The sequence below is a fragment of the Ovis aries genome, chromosome X (genome assembly GCF_016772045.2).
Source record: "Ovis aries strain OAR_USU_Benz2616 breed Rambouillet chromosome X, ARS-UI_Ramb_v3.0, whole genome shotgun sequence".
Lineage (NCBI taxonomy): Eukaryota > Metazoa > Chordata > Mammalia > Artiodactyla > Bovidae > Ovis > Ovis aries.
The window spans coordinates 42840211-42861815 of record NC_056080.1 but is presented as its reverse complement, the minus strand read 5'-3'; the positions used below and the strand labels follow the sequence as shown (position 1 = coordinate 42861815).

General features: G+C 41.6%; 1 protein-coding gene across 1 annotated transcript in view; it reads right to left on the bottom strand.

Moving 5' to 3' along the window:
* Positions 1–3779: 3779 nt before the first annotated feature.
* MAOA (monoamine oxidase A) overlaps positions 3780–21605 on the bottom strand; it is an 83317-nt gene continuing 65491 nt past the window's right edge. The window contains exons 10-15 of the mRNA XM_004022016.4: positions 17461–17514; positions 11244–11301; positions 9951–10048; positions 7756–7867; positions 7442–7504; positions 3780–7256 (exon numbers count right to left, since the gene is read on the bottom strand). Coding sequence (XP_004022065.2) covers positions 7110–7256; positions 7442–7504; positions 7756–7867; positions 9951–10048; positions 11244–11301; positions 17461–17514 — 532 coding nt within the window. The 3' untranslated portion in view covers positions 3780–7109. The remainder of the gene's footprint in view (positions 7257–7441; positions 7505–7755; positions 7868–9950; positions 10049–11243; positions 11302–17460; positions 17515–21605) is intronic.

The following is a 21605-nucleotide window of genomic DNA, read 5'->3' as shown; positions in this document are numbered from 1 at the left end:
AGTAGTTGCAGATGTTTTTTGCACCAAACGACTCCAAGTTAAACTTCATAAAAACCCTCCTTACATTCTGTCTCCCTAGGCTGTCAAGGCAGCTTTTGAAAATCCTTCCTTCTCTCCACCTGCACTCGGTAGCCCCAAGTTGATTTTTCTGAAATTTTCTCTTCTCCTACCCTCATCCCTTCACCTGCTTTCGCAAATTAGTTCCCTGCCCAAGGTAAGGCGAAAGCAATTCCATCTCTCTCAGCTCCCACCAACATTCTTCCTCATCCTTTGCCAAGATGGATACAACAGAGATCAAAGGACCAAGCAGTTCTAACTAAAAATCTTACTGGGTAATTAGGACAGTGGAAAAGCTGTGGATATTAGACGTTAATATTTTTGACCCATGTTGCAACTGGAAACTAAGAGAAACACAGGCAAGTATGTTTGGAGGAAATTCTGAATGCAGGGAATGCCTTTTATTTTCTTGAAAGATGAAACTGTCTTGAACACTTCAGGATTTCTGTTGGAAGGAAACAGCAGTGTTTGGCCAGAAGATGGCACTCTTTGAAAACAAATTTAGGCAGCCCCTTAGCACAGAGGGCTGGCAGACAGTCCTAGTGGATAAAGATCTTGGAGTACAGAGAAGGGCCGGGTAGACAGGAACAGAAAATGACTGAAGGGATGAACAATAGTCAGTGGAGCAAAAGGGACTCAACATTCAGCGCTTACTGATGACACTTGTGGTTTTCTTACCATTTAGCCATGCTAAATGCTGTGGCCTGAATGTTTGTGTCTTCCCAAAATTCATGGTGAAATTCTAACCTCAAAGTTGATGATATTTGGGGCCGGGACATTTGGAAGGTGATCAGGTCATGAGGGTGGCATCTTCATGAATGGAATTAGTGCTCTTATAAAGAGGTTCCACAGAGATCCTTTGCCCCTTCCGCCACGTGAGGACACAGCTAGATCTCTATGAACCAGAAAGCAGGCCCTTGCCAGACCTCGAATCTGCCAGGGGCTTGATCTTGAACTTCCCAGCCTCCAGAATTGGGAGGAATTAACTACTGCTGTTTATAAGCCATCCAGTTTATGACATTTTTGTTATAGTAGCCCAAACAGACTAAGATAACAATCTTATTTTTTTTATTTCCTTTCTCTGCCCTGTATAAGGTTCTTTGTCTTTTATGTATGTGTGTGTGTATATATATATATATACACACACACATAAATTTGGTTTTGGCTGTGTTGGGTTTTGCTGCTGCACAGGCTTTCTCTAGTCGCAGTGAACGGGGGCTACTCTCTAGTTGTGGTGCTCGCGCTTCTCATTGTGGTAGCTTCTCGCTGCAGAGCACAGGCTCTAGACACATGCGTTCAGTAGCTGCGGCTCCCAGGCTCTAGAGCACAGGCTCAGGAGTTGTGATGCACGGGTTTAGTTGCTCTGCAGCATGTGGGATCCTCCTGGATCAGGGATAGAACCCGAGTCTCCTGCATTGGCAGGCGATTCTTCACCACTGAGCCATCAGGGAAGCCCCAGCCCTGTGTACGGTTCTTCCTGATGTGTCCCATAGTGATGATGCTTATAGAGGTTTGAGGACAGATCCTCAAAACCTCCCCTTAAATCTCATGTCCTTCTGGAAACTCCCCCTCGTGTCTCGTGAATGTGCTGGTGTCTGCAGCGCTATGGGCTCCATGAGGTAGGCTCTGTCTGTCTTACTTGCTGAATACCAGGGAACAGAACCCTAAGCTCTGACAGAGGAGAAGAGATTCTTACTAGATACCCAGCACCTTCCTTTGTTTGCATCCTGTTCCTCCAATGTCTCAGCCAGTTTCTCCAGGCTAAGGGATGTGTCTTGCAGTTTTACCACCATGTCAGTGTAAAGTGGATGGTGTGGTTTTTAAAAGTTGATCCATTCAATATTGATATGCTGCTTACTAGAACTGTATCATAGGAAAAAAAAAAAAGAATTATAGTCAGCAGAGATTAAATGCTTACCGAAGAGCTATGATTTCTATCTTATAGAGGGGGTGCAGTTTTCCCAATAAACTTTGGCACTGCTCATGACATGGACACAGCAGAAGATAAGAAGTGCCTTGGGATGGGCCGCTGGAAGCGTTATTTCACGAGAGGGATTTCTGATCTAGGAGAGCTTTTTTCTGTCTTTTCCGCCCCTCTCTTTTTGCCCTTAACCAGGCCTTTTTTGCTGGTCTTGGTTCTCAGAACATCCAAGGCATCTGAGAAGAGTTTGGCATTCATGTGATGTAAAACCAAACCTAGCATTTATTTATTAGAGACTTGAGAACAATCTGGACCTCTGAGCAAAGCCTTCATATGTTTTGCTTGGCTAGGAATCTTTTAAAGGAATTTGGATATAAATGCTCCTCTGAGGGGCAGATACTTCCCAGGTCAGCTACAGGCCATACTACTCCCTAATGTCTCATGCCTGCTGCTGTTCATTTTAAGCTGCCTGACTCCTGAACACATGGGATTTTGGACTCTTGCTTGTAAGTGCACATCCCTCCTCCACTTTAATCTTTCTAATAGTTACCTGTAGAGGGGGGTTCCTTTGTCAAGACAGAGTTTGAATCACTTCCAGGGTAACTTCTAATTTTATTTTTCTTCCACATAAACAGTGCAGAATGCCATCTTTAAAGGCAATTCCCTTACCTAACAGGGATAGGTTCACAGAGACAGCTCCATTCTATCTGTAAAACCAAAGCTCAAGTCCATAATATCTTTTACCTGACAAAGGGCAACTCTATTTTTGGATGGTGCAGAGTATCCGTACTGTGGGTACCCCTGCCTGGACTCCCTTGGCTGCTGGAGATTCAGGCTGAGCTCAGTTCACAGCAGCAGTTCCTCACCCAACATAACAACCCTTCCCAGCTCCGTTCTGCTTTTCAGTTGCTTACTAGTGTCCAACTCTCTGTGACTCCATGGACCATAGCTTATAGCTTGTCTGTGGGATTCTTCAGGCAAGAATACAGGAGTTGGTAGCCATTTCCTTCACCAGGGGATCTTCCTGACCCAGGGACTGAACCTGCATCTCCTGCTTAGCAGGTGGATTCTTTACCGCTGAGTCACCTGGGAAGACTCCAGAGGGAAGCTAATGAAGGGATACAGAAGCCAGACCCCCTTGCCTCAATGGGAGATGATTCTAAAGGGCCCTTTCAGCTCCCTCTTAAGATCTGCTGAGGCCCTGGCTGCATCTGCTTTGTAGGTCAACTCCTGCCCAATCCTGCCTTCCTCACCCCCTTATGTCTATTTCCTGAGAGTCATCCCCAATTAACTTTCTGCTCTGACTCTGCATCTCAGAGTCTGTTTCTAGAAAACCCAACTTAAGTCAAGGAGTGAACTGAGATACAGAAAGGCTGAGTGACTCGCCCTGCCATATAGATAGGCAAGCACAGAATTCTGGCAACAAATCCATAAATCACATAATGTTGCCACAAAAAGAATCCTTGAGAACCATCAAGGTCAACCCACCCTTTTCCAGATGAGGAGACTGAGGCAAAGAACCAAGGCATTTGTTCAAGGAATCATAAGCTAATTAAGTGAAAAAGCTCTGATCAAACTCCACATCTTTTGTGGCCCAGTTGGGCAGATAATATTCTAGTGTTTAATCAGCTTCCAGGAAACCTTGAAAAAATCCAACTCAAACTGAACTTTGAGAATTTGGAGTCCATACCAGGTGGCTTTTTAAGCCCATCCTTCATGGACGACACCTCACTGTAACCTCCTGCTATAAGAAGCCATTTAACCTTCAAGCCATCACCTAAATAGAGGAACCAGGTCTGAATCAGAGGTGATAGTGCACTTTATTAACAAACAAAACAATACCAGACAGGCAAAACTGTACTTCAGTGTCAATACATACAACACATGTGTACTCCCACATATAGCACTGGGGCACATTTCAGACAGAACATTAGGCACCACATTCAGACTAAACATGGTTCACAATCCTTCAATACTGTGTCTTCAGGCTGATATACATCCTTAAAAGCTGTGGCAAGAAGGTTAACTTCTCAAATCTCATTCTTAACCTTACTATTAATGAGGCTGACAGCCTTCAGAACTGTGAAGCAGGTGACTGAACAGGGCCAGGCTTGATCAGCTGCTTAAACTGACTTGAGAGTGGGTGGAAGAGAAGACCTGTGGCATCTCGGGATTGGATCACCTCATGTATGTGGGGAAGTTCTCAGCTGCCATTTCACCCATAGGCACCACCTGGGCTGGCATTCATTTTTAATAATCTGTAGCTTAACAGGGTTGATCTAATTAGGATGAATTAATGGGTTTGCTAAAAGTTTGAGAAGAGGGTAAATCCCATATTCTGAGAGTCCTTTGACATTCGAGACATGTTAACTACAACTTGATGACTGTTAAAGCTGTTGCCAGTTAAATTTGTCAGCATTTCCCCAGAGGTGTGTCAGAACCAAGTTAATCAGTAAGCAAACAGAAATAACTGAAATAGATCAGGGATGTGATTTCTCAAAGCACTTTGGTATAAAATGCAGCAAGTTCTTACATATTAGGGCATATCCAAGACAATACCAAAACTCTCAACTTAGCTAAAATGCTTTTCAATTGCAAGGTATAGACTGGCAGAAAATCCTGCTCTTTGCTCTCAGGATGTAATTTTGGATTTACAATAAGGTTAATTATGTAATAAACTTGGGTTGGTTCCTCTGGCAATCTTTAATTCCCATTCAATAAAAAAATAGACAGCAGATTAGATTAAGAGTTACTGGGAGGTAATAGAAATAAGGATGTGACATGAATACTGAATATGGGAGAAGATAGAAGCAGCAGTAGACTCATCAGCTTTGAAACAACCGTGCGGCATTTAGTACAGGGGCAAAGATAATGGTATCACGCTATTAAAAATGGTAACGCTCTATTAAAAGTTGCATACTCTATTATAAAAGTATAAAATAATCCAGAGACAGAACGGTTGACAGGATTAATTCTAAAAAAGGAATTTGAATCTAGCTTATGTACTAAATGTGTGGAAGTGACTCCATCAAAATTTTAGTTGATTTAAATATTTTGGCACACAAAGAACAAGCTTCAGCTAGCTAGAAACTTCATTTAAAATGAAATGCCTCATTCATCAATGATGCGGGATATTACTGGGTATCTACCACCTGGGTAGCTGAGTCCACAGAATCTTCTGAATCTTCTCGACTGCTTTATTTAATCACATCTGTGTTGATTTTCATATATGTGTGTGTGTGTGTGTGTGTGTGTGTGTGTGTGTGTGTGTACACTTTATGGCTAAAACTTTTGGGTTTTTTAAAAAAAATCTGACAGTTTTTTTTTTTTTTTTTTGGCCACATGGGGCAGGTTGTAGGATCTTAGTTCTGCAACCAGGGATCAAACCCTGGACCTGGCAGTGAAAGCACAGAGTCTTAACCTCTGGACCACCAGGGAACTCCCCCAACAGTTTTTAAAATGGGAAAGATAAGAGGTGAGCACTTTTCTGAACTCATATTTCTCCTAAGATAAACTTAGTCTTCATATATAAAATCATTCAATTTCATGTCTTTTATAAATCTTAATAATGAAAGCAAGTGAGGTTATAACAAGAGCCCTAATTTCCTTTCTGTGCTTGATTAGTCTCATGAAATAACAATCAGAAATTTGTCATGTGCATTTCAGTATTTATTTGAGAGAAACTGGCATGGTGGTATTACTCAAAAGTAACCATGTGGAAGTGCTTCCCTGGTGGCACAGTGGTAAAGAATCTGCCTGCAATGCAGGAGACACAGATTTGATCCCTGGGTCAGAAATATCCCCTGGAGAAGGAAACGGCAACCCACTCCAGTATTCTTGCCTGGAAAATCCCATGGACAGAGGAGCCTAGCGGGCTACAGTTCATGGGGTCACAAAGAGTTAGACACAACTGAGCCAGTAAACAACAATAACAAACCATGTAAAAAACATACTTAAGTTAACAGATCTGCCTGATTTTATTATGGCTGTAGAAAAAAAAAAAATCTGCCACTAGAGGCCTTCAGAAGAGTCTACCTGAAGAAAGGAAAATACTGCTTCCTTGGAATTGGCAGAAGGTTATCAAGGACAATGGGCCAAATAATGTCTGGCCACCTTCCAGGAGTTTGCAAAGAAGCCTACTGTAGTCGGTCTCACGAGGAGCAAAACAGGGAGCCCTCTTGGGGGATAGTCTTGCTACTATTTGCTCATCTAGGGAACTACATACCAGTCACAGCAAATCAATTTAAACATCCCTTGGTAAACACTGTTCTCTTTAAGAAAAAGAGGAAAAATGCAAACAAACTAGCACGAAGACTAGATGTCTAGAAGTTTAGTTTAGTTTTAGTGTTAGTCGCTCAGTTGTGTCCAACTCTTTACGACCCCATGGACTGTAGCCCGCCAGGCTCCTCTGTCCATGGAATTCTCCAGGCAAGAATACTAGAGTAGGTTGCCATGCTCTCCTCAAGGGGATCTTCCTGACCCAGGGATCAAACCTGGGTCTCCTACATTGCAGGCAGATTCTCTGCGGTCTGAGCTACCAGTGTCTAGAAACTTCACAGGAATTAGAAGTGGTCAAGAGATCCCTGAGACAGCAGCCCACAAGATGTTGTGGTCTGAGGGCCTGAACCCTACCTCCACTGCTTTCCCTTATCCAAAGTGGGGGCTGCTCACCCAAAGTGGGGGCTGCTCACCCAGGAAGCTTCGAGTCTCTGGGCCTACACTTTATCCTTTGCTAAGGACTTCGAAGGACAGTCACAGGCTGGGCCTTAATCTACTCAACCTCTACAGAAAGTTAAATGCTTCATTCCTGCAATCATCAGGTATTTTATGTTAAAGGGGAGAAAAATAGGACACAGAAACTGTTTCTCATGAGCATGTCAACTTTAACTTCTTGATGTTAAAAAATTGATCACAAGGTTATTTTTCTACCAATCAACACGAGCTGGTCTACAGACAAATCACAAGATGGAGCTTGATCTTCTGGAAATTAAGGAGGTCATACACTGAGATTAAACTGAGGGGTTAAATCGGTTCACTTAAAGATGATCTGATTGCACGGTTGTTCTATGGGTCAGCAATTTGCTTTTGATGATACCAGGGAAGGCTAAGCAGAAAGCATGAAGCCAAAACTTCAGGATCGGCTTAGCAGCCTGAATCTGTACATCACAAACCACAGGGCAGTCATCGATGTGGAAAACCCAACGATCTTCAGCAGGCCTGGTACGGAAGGCAGGTTTCTCTCCCAGAAGCTGGGGGTGATCTCTACAGCTGGAACATCCTGATGAATGAACATAGATTATTAGCAAAAAAAACTCTTACAGGAATAAGGAGTGGTAAAATATATCTGTAAAATCAGTGTCTGGATCTGCCCTGGAGAGTGGCATCTACAAAGACATCAGAGGCTAGAAGTTGAGATTTTTATATGTGATTCCTGGTCTATAGAGATGGAGCTTCCAAACTTACTTCAGCTTCAGGTTCTTGGATCCAGATATCTTTGGCAGCCAGCTTCCCCAAAGCATTCAAAACCTGAAAGAAACAAAAAAGAAAAAGGTAAAAAAAGAAAAGACTTGAAAGAAAGTGGCCATGGTATTATGAGGTTCTGTACTTTCGACAGATTCAAGGCCCTGCTGGCCACAGATGAGCCTCATGAGTGGAGTGAGGGGCAGAGAAGCGGACATCTATTAATAGATAGATGATCAGTGGCACGATCTGGAAAGACCAGATGACAACTATGTCAGTGGACTCAAGAGGGAGAGCCATTCGGCTTCCTGTCTTACCTCTCTAGCTGCTCGTTCACCAGCCTCTACTGCTCCTTCCATGTAACCGCTCCATTGTGTGGCAGTCTCCGTGCCAGCAAAGTAAATCCTGCCTACAGGTTGGCGAATCACCCTTCAAGGGAACAGAGAGGTCACGCAGTTACCTGGGAAGGCACTGAGGGTAAATGAGCCAGTCGTGGCCCTCACCTAAAACCCCACAGAAGACAAGGAAGCCCAAATTGTTTCCAAAACTCCCATGCAACTCAGCCAAAGGTGAAAGGCTCCTCCTTGTTTCCTGGGTCTGTACCAAAGGGTCTGAACTTTCAAGCCAGAGAGAATCAGGATATGAGATCATCAATCGCTAAAGGTAATGAGACCTTTTTCTAGCTAGCTAGAATTAAAATGTAAGAACATACATTAAGCCCACACTCAGATTCACTTGCTGCATGTTCCCTATTTGCAGTCCATTCTGCTACCTACAATAAGGGGTGTGTTCTTCATGAGATCTCATCTGACTGCCGGGAAGAACAATGGTGGTGAGTGGGAAGACAGAAAGAGGAACTCATTTCTAGCAAAGGAGAGATCCAAAGGATTATGTGTCTATCTTCTTCAAGAACAACCTCGGGAGTTTGGGGTTAGTAGATGCAAACTGTTACATATAGAATGGATGGACAACAAGGCCCTATTGTATATATCTCAGGGAGCTATACTCAATGTCCTGGGATAAACCATACTGGAAACAAATATAAAAAAGAATGTGTAAAATGCATAACTGAGTCACTGTCCTGTACGGCAGAAATTAACAAAACACAGTAAATCAACTACAATTAAAACAAACAAACAAACAAACCTCTGTACAATTAGCTTCTATGGATGTATCCAGAGACTGGCTGAGGGTAGTGAAATGGGCTTTCTCTTACAAAGAGGTCTTGGTGAAAAGAACCACGTAAAGGCTGGGCTGAATGAGCCACTGTCCCCTCCTACCTTGTTGGCTTTCATTCTTATAGCCACTTACATGAAATCTCCTAAACCGTGTACCTCCACCCCAAAGGACATCACCTCAACCTGCTGTCATGCCTTTTTCTGACTCAGGAATCCTTGGCTTCATCTATCCCTGATCCTAGTCCCATCTCCTAGACTTCTACTTTGATTCCAGAACCACTCCACTTCATCAATACTGTTATCACTAACAAAGGCTATTCATTCTTGGCTTGAGATTTGACAGAAATAGCCAACAGTAACAGCCCTTTGGAAAAGGAATTGTAAAAAGCACCCAAGACCTAAATAGGGTTTCCCATGAATCGTTTAATCTTGCATCAGATATTGATGACTTTCACTGAAATACTACATGTGTCTATTGAACTAAAATCATTGCATAATTAATAATTCAATTAAGAAAAACAAATGAAAAGCTCATATAAGGAAAGGATTAACAAACCCTTCTTCCTTCTCTGTGGACACACATGACCTTGAGTTAACATTTTAGGTCTGTTCCTCTAGAAACCTGATGAAAGCATAAGGCCATATATGTTACCAGGCAACTGCTGCTTATGGTAAAAATGGCTGTCCTCCACCCCTCACTGGTAACTTGTATCTAGGCTGGGAAAACTCATAAATTGCAAATATCTGGAAAGAGTCTAAATATCTGGGAAATGTTTGGGCTTTCTTGAGCATGCTGCCTCTTTTAACTGGGCATGTCCTTTGTGAGGATCCTAGACACTGCCTATGAGGCTGTTTTAAGACACAAAGGCTCCTGTGAACTAAGGGGTTTCTAAGCTAAGGTGAATTCTCCCATCTTGTGTGCATGTCAACTGCTCACACCTTAGCCATACACAGTGAGATGCTTCCCCATGATGTCTGATGCTGGCAAGACCTCTTTAGCCCATGTCCTTCTCTGTAGATTGGTGCCCAGGAGCCTAGGGTAGTTGAGCTCAAGAAGGCCCCTTGGAGGACAGTGCAGCTTGCAGGATCCTCACGTATACCAGTGACCCCTGAATTCCTCACCAGTGCGCTCTGCAATTGTTCTATGTGCTGCCAGGGACTGTTCTACGTAGAAACATACTTCTTTTCCTATGGACACCTAGAATATACAAACTATCTGGGACATTACATATAGGAATGCTGATTCCTGTTTCTAAAATCCCCCTGAGCTTGGCTCCTCTAGCTTTAAGCTTGGCACACGTCTGGTATCTATTGGTGTAGCGTTTGGGTAGTACCTTCCATATTGAGTCATGATCCCTGGGGGGTAGTAGGCAGTGTAGCAGCCTCCGGAGTACTGCTCCTGACACCAGTTCTTCTCTTCATAGTGCACCGGCTGCAGTTCAGTGGGGAGAAAGTTTCAAAGGGAAGACAAAGCTGAAATGCTGCCAGTCAACAATAAAGGCTCTTATGTGCTTTACTGTAACAAAACGTTTAAAGTTTATTTTTTTTTAAGTAGTTCCTGTTTTTCTAACTTAGGGGGAAATGTGACAGTACCAAGTCATGGCCTTTTGTGAGGTACCAACAGACAAAACACATATACTTTGACTTTCTCAACCTCTTGCCTAGGAGAGACAGGAAGTATTCCAATATCTGGAAGAGAGGGTATCTCTATGTGGATTCTGAAGTCTTTAAGACTCTATCAACAATCAGGTTCTGGAAGGGTCTGCTCAAATCTCTGCATTCTTTAAATAACAGACCTTACTTCCCCATCTACCAGGGCATTACTGCTAAAAAAAGGGGTGGGGGTAGAAGGGAGAAGGGAGAAGGAAAGCATAGTGTCTAAGAAAAAGGCTTTTTTTCAGAATCACTTCTCTCAGCTGGCAATGTGAATGATGGGAATCCTATTAAAAAGAGGACAATTAAAGATGAAAAATATTTTCCAAGGGATGTGAGAGGACCTTCTCTGATTTCCCTAATGCAAGTTTAGTCTTCCAACAGTTCAGAGAAAATCCCCTGGAAGAGCCCCCCACTCTCTGCTTGGGTCTTTAAAAAGAATTTCATTCTCTTAATTGCTTTCAGTGGTAGATTGAGGGCACTGAAATTCCTGAATGAAGTGTAGACTGAGTCTGCAGATGGAAAAACAAATTAGTATGACTTTGACCTGGGCAGAGAGTCCAGATTCAGTCTATCTTATCAAGTATATACTACTGTGCCTGCATCAACAAATAATGATATAGCTGGGATTTTATTTGGCAGTGATCAGTTGACACTGAAAAGAGGGCAGGGCCTCTGTTCCAGGGACTGATCTCAGTCACCCTGGAGATAATACCTGCAGCTTCTGCCTCTCATTACGACTGGCTGCCAGTTATTCAGCGAACATTTAAACAGCCCAAGGAACTGTTGCATCAGAAATTGCATGCACCGACAGCAGCGTTTTAATGGCCTTTTGTGACTGAAGTTAATCCTCCAGTAAGCATATCCCTTTATACTCTCTTCATAAGACTGTCAGGAAACCAGAATCTGCTTTGCTTTACACTCAGAGCAAACAGAGCAGAACCTGCTAGGGATTAAAGATGGGGATTTCTTACATGTAAAGCTTCTTGAGATCCTAGCACTTTGGCGTACAGTTCACAGATTTTCCTTTTTCTATAAAAAAAAAAGAACCAAAGAATGTGAAGGAAGTAATGACTGATGAGTATGGAATAAACACAGTGAGTTCCAGGGTTCTTGCAATGAACCAGATTTATTAAGTGAAAAATTAAAATCAATGGCCTTCAGTCACTACACTAAATGACCAGTTCCTTGAATCTCTGCCCTCAAATTAACTCTCTTTTTCCCGACACAGTTATGTGCTTTGAAGATTCAACCGACTGTTCTCTTTTACAGTTTTGCCTCTTACACTACCTACTACCATATCTAATCAAGATTAAAATGGAGAAAATGAGATTGAATTAAAGTCAGTTTTAGGAATTGATTCTAACTCACTATTTGGAAATATGTAAAATTCTAAAGTAATCCCTTTTATAAGTCTATAGTAAGTATGATGGTGTCTTTTAACTATCCTATGTTTATGTTTTAAATATCTACCAACATATAAAGCTCATTTAATCTTTAAAATATAACATAACACATGCTATACTAGGAGAAGCTTATGGTCATTCCAGGGTAGTAATCTGTCACTTGACAGAATGGTCTGTGGACACAGTACTGGGTCCTAAGGGCATGGAGGGGCAGTGGGCATGATGTGTGATGTGATATTACCTTAAAACAGTCTCTGACCACCCTCATAATTCATTGTGCAAATGACCAGCACAGAACATGGCACATACTATATCTTAAAAATCAATCGTTTTATTCATCTAAGCACTTCTTTGTTAAAACAAATTTACCATTTTATTTATTTATTTTTATTTGGCCATGCCATTTAGCCTGCAGGATCTTAGTTCCCCAACCAGGGATTGAACCAGAAGTTAAAGCATTGAGTCCTAACCACCGGACTGTCAGAGAATTCCCTATGAAACAGATACATTTTAAACTCACAATCACTCTTGGTAAAGTTTAAAAGCTCTAATCTACTAAAATTACCCATTTTGGAAATGAATAGTTCTGTTTTAGAAATTGTTTAAACAGGTTAACACTGATCCAGTTATACACTTTAGGTATTTATCTTTTTTAGTCTTTATATAGGTTAAATGTTGAAAGTGCTCCAAAATACTTTCTTATACACTAATAAACGACTGGAAAAAAATTGCTAAAAATGTGGTAAAGGGTTTAATCCAAATCTGTAAGATAAGCATTAAAAGCTAAAGAGACAAATGGCAAAAAGAAAAAAATAGTGGGGGGAAGGAAGGAGGTAAGGGAAGGTTATAGTTATTAAAAATAAATTTTAAAAGATGCCAATTTCATGTTGCCAGTTACAATAGAAAACAAGTGTCCCCAGTTTCACAGGTGTTCCCAATTTCTCTGAATAATGTTGGACAAAGTGTAACTTTATACATTTATCTGAATGCTCACACTCACATGATTTATGCAACTCCTAGAGTTCCCATGTCGTGGCTATATAGTAGTAAATCAAGAGAAGGAGGTGGAATGATGCGGAAGGATAAATGTTCTTTACCGACAGCACTTTACCATGGGAGGCTTTAAGGGAGAGACAAATGCCACTTCTGAGGTGATGTCACACATCATTAGATAGCTATTTAAGTTCCAATACAGACAGGCAAGATTCACTGACCTTCAAGGAGCTGTTCATACTACAGCTCAATAATGATAAAGGTAAGGCAGAACTGGAAGAAGTCTCAAGACTACTGTGTACCTGTCTGTCTCTCTCTGTGTAATCCAAGCCATTCATTTCAGACATGAGGAGACTGAGGCTCAGTATGCTCAACAGACTAGCTCAACATCACTCAGCTCATTAATGACAGGGTCAAGGGTCTACTCTCCTGAGCATCCCACCTGTAGTAAGTGCTCAATAAAAATTTACCGAATCAAAATCCATCCTCAGTCCAGTGTGGTACCCTCTTTTCTACTCTATGATATGACTGATTCTTACCTACTTCACATGAGTGTTATAAGAAATAATTCTGACATTTTGAGTCAATAAGGAAACAAAAATATTGACAATCATTATCCTGAAAACTTAACAATGCTTCACTTACTTTAGGTACATGTAATAACATCTTTGTTAAAATAGAGTGAACTCTAAAATGTAATCAAACTACTCTATAGTTAACTTTTCATTCAAGAACAGTAAACCAGTTATCATAGAAATTTGTCATTATTGACTGTATTTCACATTATTAAATGAGTCAATGATTAGTTCTAATGAACACATAGGAAATTATCTTCTCCATCCCTTCCTCCCATTAATATAAAAAATTTTTAGAAAAGTTATATAAGATAAGGATGGTACAACAATGCACTGGCTGCTTAGCTGGGCTCTAACGTACTTTAATGATGTACAAAAGAAGTCGCTGTGCAAGTTGGACATACCTACTGGTTTCTAAACCTGGCTGCTCATCATAATTACTCAAAAGGCTTGTTAAAATATGCAAATACTCAGGCCCCACCCCTAACCTACCAAATCATAATCTATCAGCCTCAGAAAAAATTTATTTTCCAAACATCCTTTGGGAAATGTTGACGCAGTTCATTCTGGGAACTATTACTTGAGTCAATGACATTCAGAATTCTAAGTGGTTTTGCCTTATAAAAACTTTTGAGAAGTTTAGCCACTATGTGGAATCAAAACCATATGTCTACATCCAGGCTGGTATTTATTTTACTATTAATAAGGAGGGAAGGCAGGAAATCCAAAAGAAAATGTCAAGCTTAGTATGACATAATGAAAAAAAAATACACATTAGATGCTATTTGTGACTTTGTCACAAGCTGGCTATGGAGCCTTGAACAAATCATTCCCCATTGCCAGACCCCCAACTTCTTCCTCTATTGAGTGAGTAGGCAGACACTAAAATAGTTCCCCTTTCTTGACATCAAATCTCATGGTTGCTCAAATAAACAAACTCATGTGCAAATGTGGGAACGTCTGCGGCCTTTCCCTAACTTGCAAAGTCATCAAAGTAACTCTCAAAGCAAGGTTTGCTAGTTGATTTGCTGCTTAATTTTTAAATCAAATGCAGACAGAAGTATATATTTGCATGCACACCCTCTTCAAAAGCTAACAAAGGATTTAGGGTTATCCCTGTCGTAATGAAAGGGTTTGCATAACTCAATGAAGCTATGAGCCATATCGTGCAGGGCCACCCAGGATGGAAGGGTCATAGTGAAGAGTTTTGAGACAATGTGGTCCACTGGAGGAGGGAATGGCAAACCACTCCAGTATTTTGACTGTGAGAACCCCATGAATAGTATGAAAAGGCAGAAAGATATGACACCAGAAGATGAGCCCCCCCAGGTTCGAAGGTGTCCAATATGCTACTGGGGAAGAGTAGAGAGCAGTTACTAATATCTCCAGAAAGAATGAAAGAAGCAGCTGGGCCAAAGCAGAAATGATGCTCCGTTGTGGATGTATCTGGTGGTGAAACTAAAGTCCGATGCTGTAAAGAACAATATTACATAGGAACCTGGAATGTTAGGTGCATGAATCAAGGTAAATTGGATGTGGTCAAGCAGGAGATGGCAAGAGTGAACATCAACATCTTAGGAATCAGTGAACTAAAATGGACAGGAATGGGCGAATTTAATTCAGATGACCATCAATCAATCAACTACTGTGGGCAAGAATCCCTTCAAAGAAATGGAGTAGCTCTCATAGTCAACAAAAGAGTCTGAAATGTAGTACTTGGGTGCAATCTCAAAAATGACAGAATGATCTTAATTCATTTCCAAAGCAAACCATTCAACATCACAGTAATCTAATCACAGTAAGTCTATGACCCAAGCAGTAATGCTGAAAAAGGAATAGTTCCATGAAGACCTACATGACCTTCTAGAACTAACACCAAAAAAAGATGCCTTTTTCATCATGTGGGGGTTGGAATGCAAAAGTAGGAAGTCAAGAGATACCTGGAGTAACAGGCAAGTTTGGCCTTTGGAGTACAAAATGAAGCAGGGCAAAGGCTAACAGAGTTTTGTCAAGAGAACACACTGGTCATGGCAAACACCCTTTTCCACCAATATAAGAGATGACTCTACGCATGGTCATCACCAGATGTAATCAGATTAATTATATTCTTTGCAGCCAAAGATGGAGAAGCTCTATACAGTCAGCAAAAACAAGACCAGATCTGACTATGGCTCAGATCATGAGCTCCTTATTGCAAAATTCAGACTTAAATTGAAGAAACTAGGAAAAGCCACTAGGCCATTCAGGTATGATCTAAATCAATTATACAATGGAGGTTATGAATAGATTCAAGGGGTTAGATCCAGTAGAGAAAGTGCCTGAACAACTATGGACAGAAGTTTGTAACATTGGACAGGAGGCAGTAACCAAATTCATCCCCAAGAAAAAGAAATGCAAGAAGACAAAGTGGTTGTCTCTGGAGGCTTTACAAATAGCTGAGGAAAGAAGAAAAGTGAAAGGCAAGTGAGAAAGGGAAAGATATGCCCAACTGAATGCAGAGTTCCAGAGAATAACAAGGAGAGATACGGTCTTCTTAAATGAACAATGCAAAAATAGAGGAAAACAACAGAATGGGAAAGACTAGGTATCTCTTCAAGAAAACTGGAGACATCAAGAGAACATTTCATGCAAGGATGGGCAAGATAAAGGACAGAAATTGTAAGGACCTAACTGAAGCAGAAGAGATTAAGAATAGGTGGTAAGAATACACAGAAGAATTATACAAAAAAGGCCTTAATGGCCCAGATAACCATGATGATGTGGTCACTCAACTAGAGCCAGACATGCTGGAGTGTGAAGTCAAGTGGGCTTTAGGAAGCATTGCTATGAACAAAGCTAGTGGAGGTGATGGAATTCCAACTGAGCTATTTCAAATCCTAAAAGATGATGCTGTTAAAGTGCTGCACTTAATATGCCAGCAAATTTGGAAAACAGTAGTGACCAGAGACCTGGAAAAAGTCATTTTTCATTCCAATCCCAAAGAAGGGTAATGCCAAAGAATGTTCAAACTACCATACAATTGTACTCATTTCACATGTTACTAAGGTTATGCTCAAAACCCTTCAAGCTAGTCTTCAGCAGTACATGAACTGAGAATTTCCAGATGTACAAGCTGGATTTAGAAAAGGCAGAGGAACCAGAGATCAAATTGCCAACATCTGCTGGATCATAGAGAAAGGAAGGGAATTCCAGAAAAACATCTGCTTGACTCCACTAAAGCCTTTGACTGTGTGGATTACAACAGACTGTGGAAAATTCTTAAAGAGATGGCAATATCAGACCACCTTACCTGTCTCCTGAGAAACCTGTGTGTAGGATAAGAAGCAACAGTTAGAACCAGACATGGAACAATAGACTGGTTCCAAATTGGGAAAGGAGTATGATAAGGCTGTGTACTGTCACCCTGTTTATTTAACTTATATGCAGAGTACTTATATGCTGGACTGGATGAATCCCAAGCTGGAACCAAAACTACCAGGAGAAACATCAACACCCTCAGATATGCAGATGATACCACTCTAATGGCAGAAAATGAAGAGGAACTAAAGAGCCTCTTGGTGAGGGTGAAAGAGGAGAGTGAAAAAGCTGACTTAAAACTCAATATTCAAAAAACTAAGATCATGGCATTTGGTCCCACCACTTCATGACAAATAGAAGGGGAAAAAGTGGAAGTAGTGACAGATTTTATTTTCTTGGACTCCAAAATCACTGTGGATGGTGACTGCAGCCATGAAATTAAAAGACGCTTGCACCTTGTAAGCGAAGTTATGACAAACCTAGATAGTATATTAAAAAGCCGAGACATCACCTTGCTGACAAATGTGCAATAGGTTTGAACACCTATGTACGGTGTTCTGCTTTTCAGAAAAAAGTACATGTTGGAGAACCTTGGAGATGGAATAAAGGTCATTGGGACTTGGCCTCTTAAGCTTTATTCAGAGCTAACATTGTTTTTACGATTTTTCTCCATCCATCTTACTGAGAAACCCTACCTCTCAACCCCTGTAAAACAAACACAGAGATGTAAAACTAAATTAATATATGCATGTGGGCAGGAGTGAGTCAAAAGGGGGGCTAGCAAAACACAAAAAGGTTGATTTGTTAGGATTTTGAGATTAACAAATTATTGCATTTTTCATAATGTTATTATACTGTTGTTAGTGCAATAAGCACAATATAAAGCTAACCTTTTACATGTTTCAGATTTAAATTCTTACCTTATATCTTTATGCTCTTTAGCAAGGCGGTCAGCTTTTCGAGCGAGGATGAAGCTGGGGAGAGAAATTACGTTTGAATGATTAGGTGACAGTGGTTTATCTTAAGAGTTGCCTCTTTTTAAAGTGTTCTTGCCTATATCTACAGTAATACCCTAAATATAAGCAAGTTCTATTTCAAGAATGCATCTGTAAATCCAATTTTTTCATAAGTCCAACATAGTTAGCCTAGGTACCCAACTAATACAATCAGTTATATAGTACTATACTCTAATAATAATAATAAATCTAATAATAATAATAAGTAAGTAAGTGTTAGTCGCTCAGACGTGCCTGACTCTTTGCGACCCCATGGACTGCAGCCCACCAGGCTCCTCTGTCCATGAGATTTTCCAGGCAAGGATGCTGGAGTGGGTTGCCATTTCCTTCTCCAGGGGATCTTCCCAACCCAGGGATCGAACCTGGGTCTCCTTCACTGCAGGCAGATTCTTTACCAACTGAGCTACAAGGGAAGCAGGCTTATAATATTTTTCACACAAATAATATATAAAAAACAAACACAGAAATAAACACTTTTAATCTTACAGTACAGTACCTAGAAAAGTGCAGGAGTATAGTACAACAGCTGGCATATGGGGCTTGCACCCACGTTTGTATCTTTGAAAGTTCACAACTTGAAGGTATGTACGTAGGGGACTTACTGTACTCAGCACTAATACACTCTCCCATTATTTCCATATCCTAGAGCAAATGCCAAGCTGTCCTCATCCGCTTCTGGGTCCAAAACCCCTGCCAGGGGTGGGCTCCTAAACAATAGATCACTACCTACTCAATATTTTATAGCCAAAGTTCAGTACAGTTCTTGGCATACAGTAGGAAATTGACTATGTAGATGAATTAATGTTGCGTTAAATGATGAGCCTGGTAATGACTGTTGCCATCTGTCAAGTTACTTGATAAAAGCTGGAAAAACAAATATCAAAAAGTGCTTGTTGGGAATTCCCTGGTGGTCCAGAAGTTAGGACTCCGAGCTTCCACTGCAGGGGCCATGGGTTCAATCCTCTGTCAGGGATTTAAGATCCCACATGCCAAAGGCATGGCCAAAATAATAACAATAATAATAATAATAATAATAAAGTGGCTGAAGTGGATGCCATGGTGGGCCACCCAGATTCCTCTTCAGGACCAAACACTCATTACCCTCAGCTCACAGCCAAACCCCTCCCTAGCAATTACACTCTGCAGCAGAGAACTGCCTGGTGAAAGGTCCCATTCCTTCTCAGAATGAATGCCAGAGTGCAATGGGTACCAAAGCCTACTGCACAGTGCAGACACCCAGTGCAGACACTTCTGAAAGGCAATCCTTACTTTGAGGCCTCTGTTGGGACAACACTGGAGCCCAACCGTTTCCTCTGGCCAATCCTGATTCCTTCCCTCCCCAACAGGCAGTATGTGTCTGTGTGCTCAGTCACTTCAGTCATGTCCAACTCTACGCAACCCTATGAACTGGTAGCCTGTCAGGCTCCTCTGTCCATGGGATTCTCCAGGCAAGAATACTGGAGTGGGTTGACATTCCCTTCTCCAAGGGATCTTCCCAATCCAGGGATAGAACCTGCATCTCTTGCATCTCCTGCATTGACAGGCTGGTTCATTACCACTAGCGCCAGCTGGGAAGCCCAGGCAGCACTCCACAGAGCAATTCCTGATGAACCTCCTAAACCCAAATCTCCACCTCCAAGTTGACTTCCTGGGAAACCAGTCCAGCACAGTCCTCAAATTCAGTGACTCTGTAAAACTCAGTTATGATCCGTCTGCTTCCCTTTGATCAAATAGATTCTACTTATTCAGTTCAGTTCAGTTCAGTCACTCCGTTGTGTCAGACTCTTTGCGACCCCATGAATTGCAGCACGCCAGGCCTCGCTGTCCATCACCAACTCCTGGAGTTCACTCAGACTCATGTCCATCGAGTCAGTGATGCCATCCAGCCACCTCATCCTCTGTTGTCTCCTTCTCCTCCTGCCCCCAATCCCTCCCAGCATCAAAGTCTTTTCCAATGAGTCAACTCTTCGCATGAGGTGGCCAAAGTACTGGAGTTTCAGCTTTAGCATCATTCCTGCCAAAGAAATCCCAGGGTTTATCTCCTTCAGAATGGACTGGTTGGATCTCCTTGCAGTCCAGGGGACTCTCAGGAGTCTTCCCCAACACCACAGTTCAAAAACATCAATTCTTCGGCGCTCAGCTTTCTTCACAGTCCAACTCTCACATCCATACATGACCACTAGAAAAACCATAGCCTTGACTAGATGGACCTTTGTTGGCAAAGTAATGTCTCTGCTTTTCAATATGCTATCTAGGTTGGTCATAACTTTCCTTCCAAGGAGTAAGCATCTTTTAATTTCATGGTTGCAGTCACCATCTGCAGTGATTCTACTTATTATGCTATTATTAATTGCATGTATATTTTAAAGAATGGAATTGTAACAAGAAATCCTTAGCTATACTATGATTACAAAGCTTGCCAAAAAATCCAAATGAGCTAAAGAACAATGGAGTGATTTCTCCATTTAAGAAAAGTTTTAAAATTGTATTTTTTTGTTGTTGTCTAGACAAAGACAAGTAGATCAAGATTGAAAATGCAAGGGATGAAGACAGAAATTTTGTCCTCTCCCTCAATTCCATCTCCCCCAATTAAACTGTTCCTCAATTTGACTGACCATTCCTTTAGAGTTGTTATTTGAGATCTTTCTGGGAAGCAAAGATATAAAATGCATTTGTGTTCACCCAGAGAACAGTATTTCAGAGGAAGCTGTGGAATGTTTAAGAAATTTGAACCACTGAACTCTGGGAGATATAGTCATGGTTTTGCTTGATTTATGTTGTGGCTTGCTTGTAAGGTGCTAGGTGCTAAGTCACTTCAGTCATGTCTGACTCTTTGTGACCCTGTGGACCGTAGCCCACCTGGCTCCTCTGGCAAGAACATGAGTGGGTTGCATACCCTCCTCCAGGGGATCTCCCCAACCCAGGGATCAAACCCACATCTCTTACATCTCTTGCACTGGCAGGCAGGTTCTTTACCACTGCACCACCTGGGAAGCCATAGTAATAATGATTTTAGTTAAATTTTAGGTTTATGCAACAATCGTATGTGGTATTTCAGTGAAAATCACCAATAGCTGATAGAAGACTAAATGATCTATCTGAAAGCCTTTTAGATCCTGGGTGCTTTTCACAGTTCCTTTTCTAAAGGGCAGTGAGTGTTGGCTCTGTCTGTTAAATCTCAAGTCCTGAATGAAATAACCTCTTTGATCTAACTGTAAGAATGGACAATTATCATCCAACTTTCTTTGGTGTTTTATTGGGGAAATTATACACCCTGGCTTTGGGGTGGGAACATTTCACAGCTCTAAAGTACAAGGTCCTTTCTAGTTTCCAAAGGCAAGTAGTTATCACACACAGTGCTGGGCAATTACAGCATCCCTATCTTCAAGGCTTTCATTGCCTAGAGCAGAGAGCAGGGTGGAGGCAATATAGCTTCAATGCAAGAACAGGGTGGAAGCAATTGTCCAGATAAAACAGATTAGAATATCAGTGTCTAAGTGTAAGTATTAGTTGCTCAGTTGTGCCCGACTCTTTGGGACCCCATGGACTGCAGGAGCTGCATAAATAAACCCATTACCATCTAGAAGGCTTCTGCAATCCGTATCCTTGTTGCTGTGCTGTGCTTAGTCACTCAGTCGTGTCCAACTCCTTGTGACCCATGGACTGTAGCCTGCCAGGCTTCACTGTCTTTGGGGATTCTCCAGGCAAGAATACTGGAGTGGGTTGCCATGCCCTCTTCCAGGGGATCTTCCCTACCCAGGGATCGAACCCAGGTCTCCCATATTGCAAGCAGAGACTTTTTACCATCTGAGCCACCAGGGAAGCCCATATCCTTGTTAATAAAGCTAAAGAAAGCCCAGAACAGCGGATGCCACAGTATTTCATTCCCAGGGCAAGAAAAACATCAATATTCTTTCATCTACAGTCAGATAGGTCTTGACCAGTAGTCTTCAGAAACCTCTGTCTCAACTTCTTGCTTTTCTTTGGCACATAAAAAGCGATGGCAAACTCCCCAAACAATCTATGTATTTTCTTGCCCAGTGGGGTCA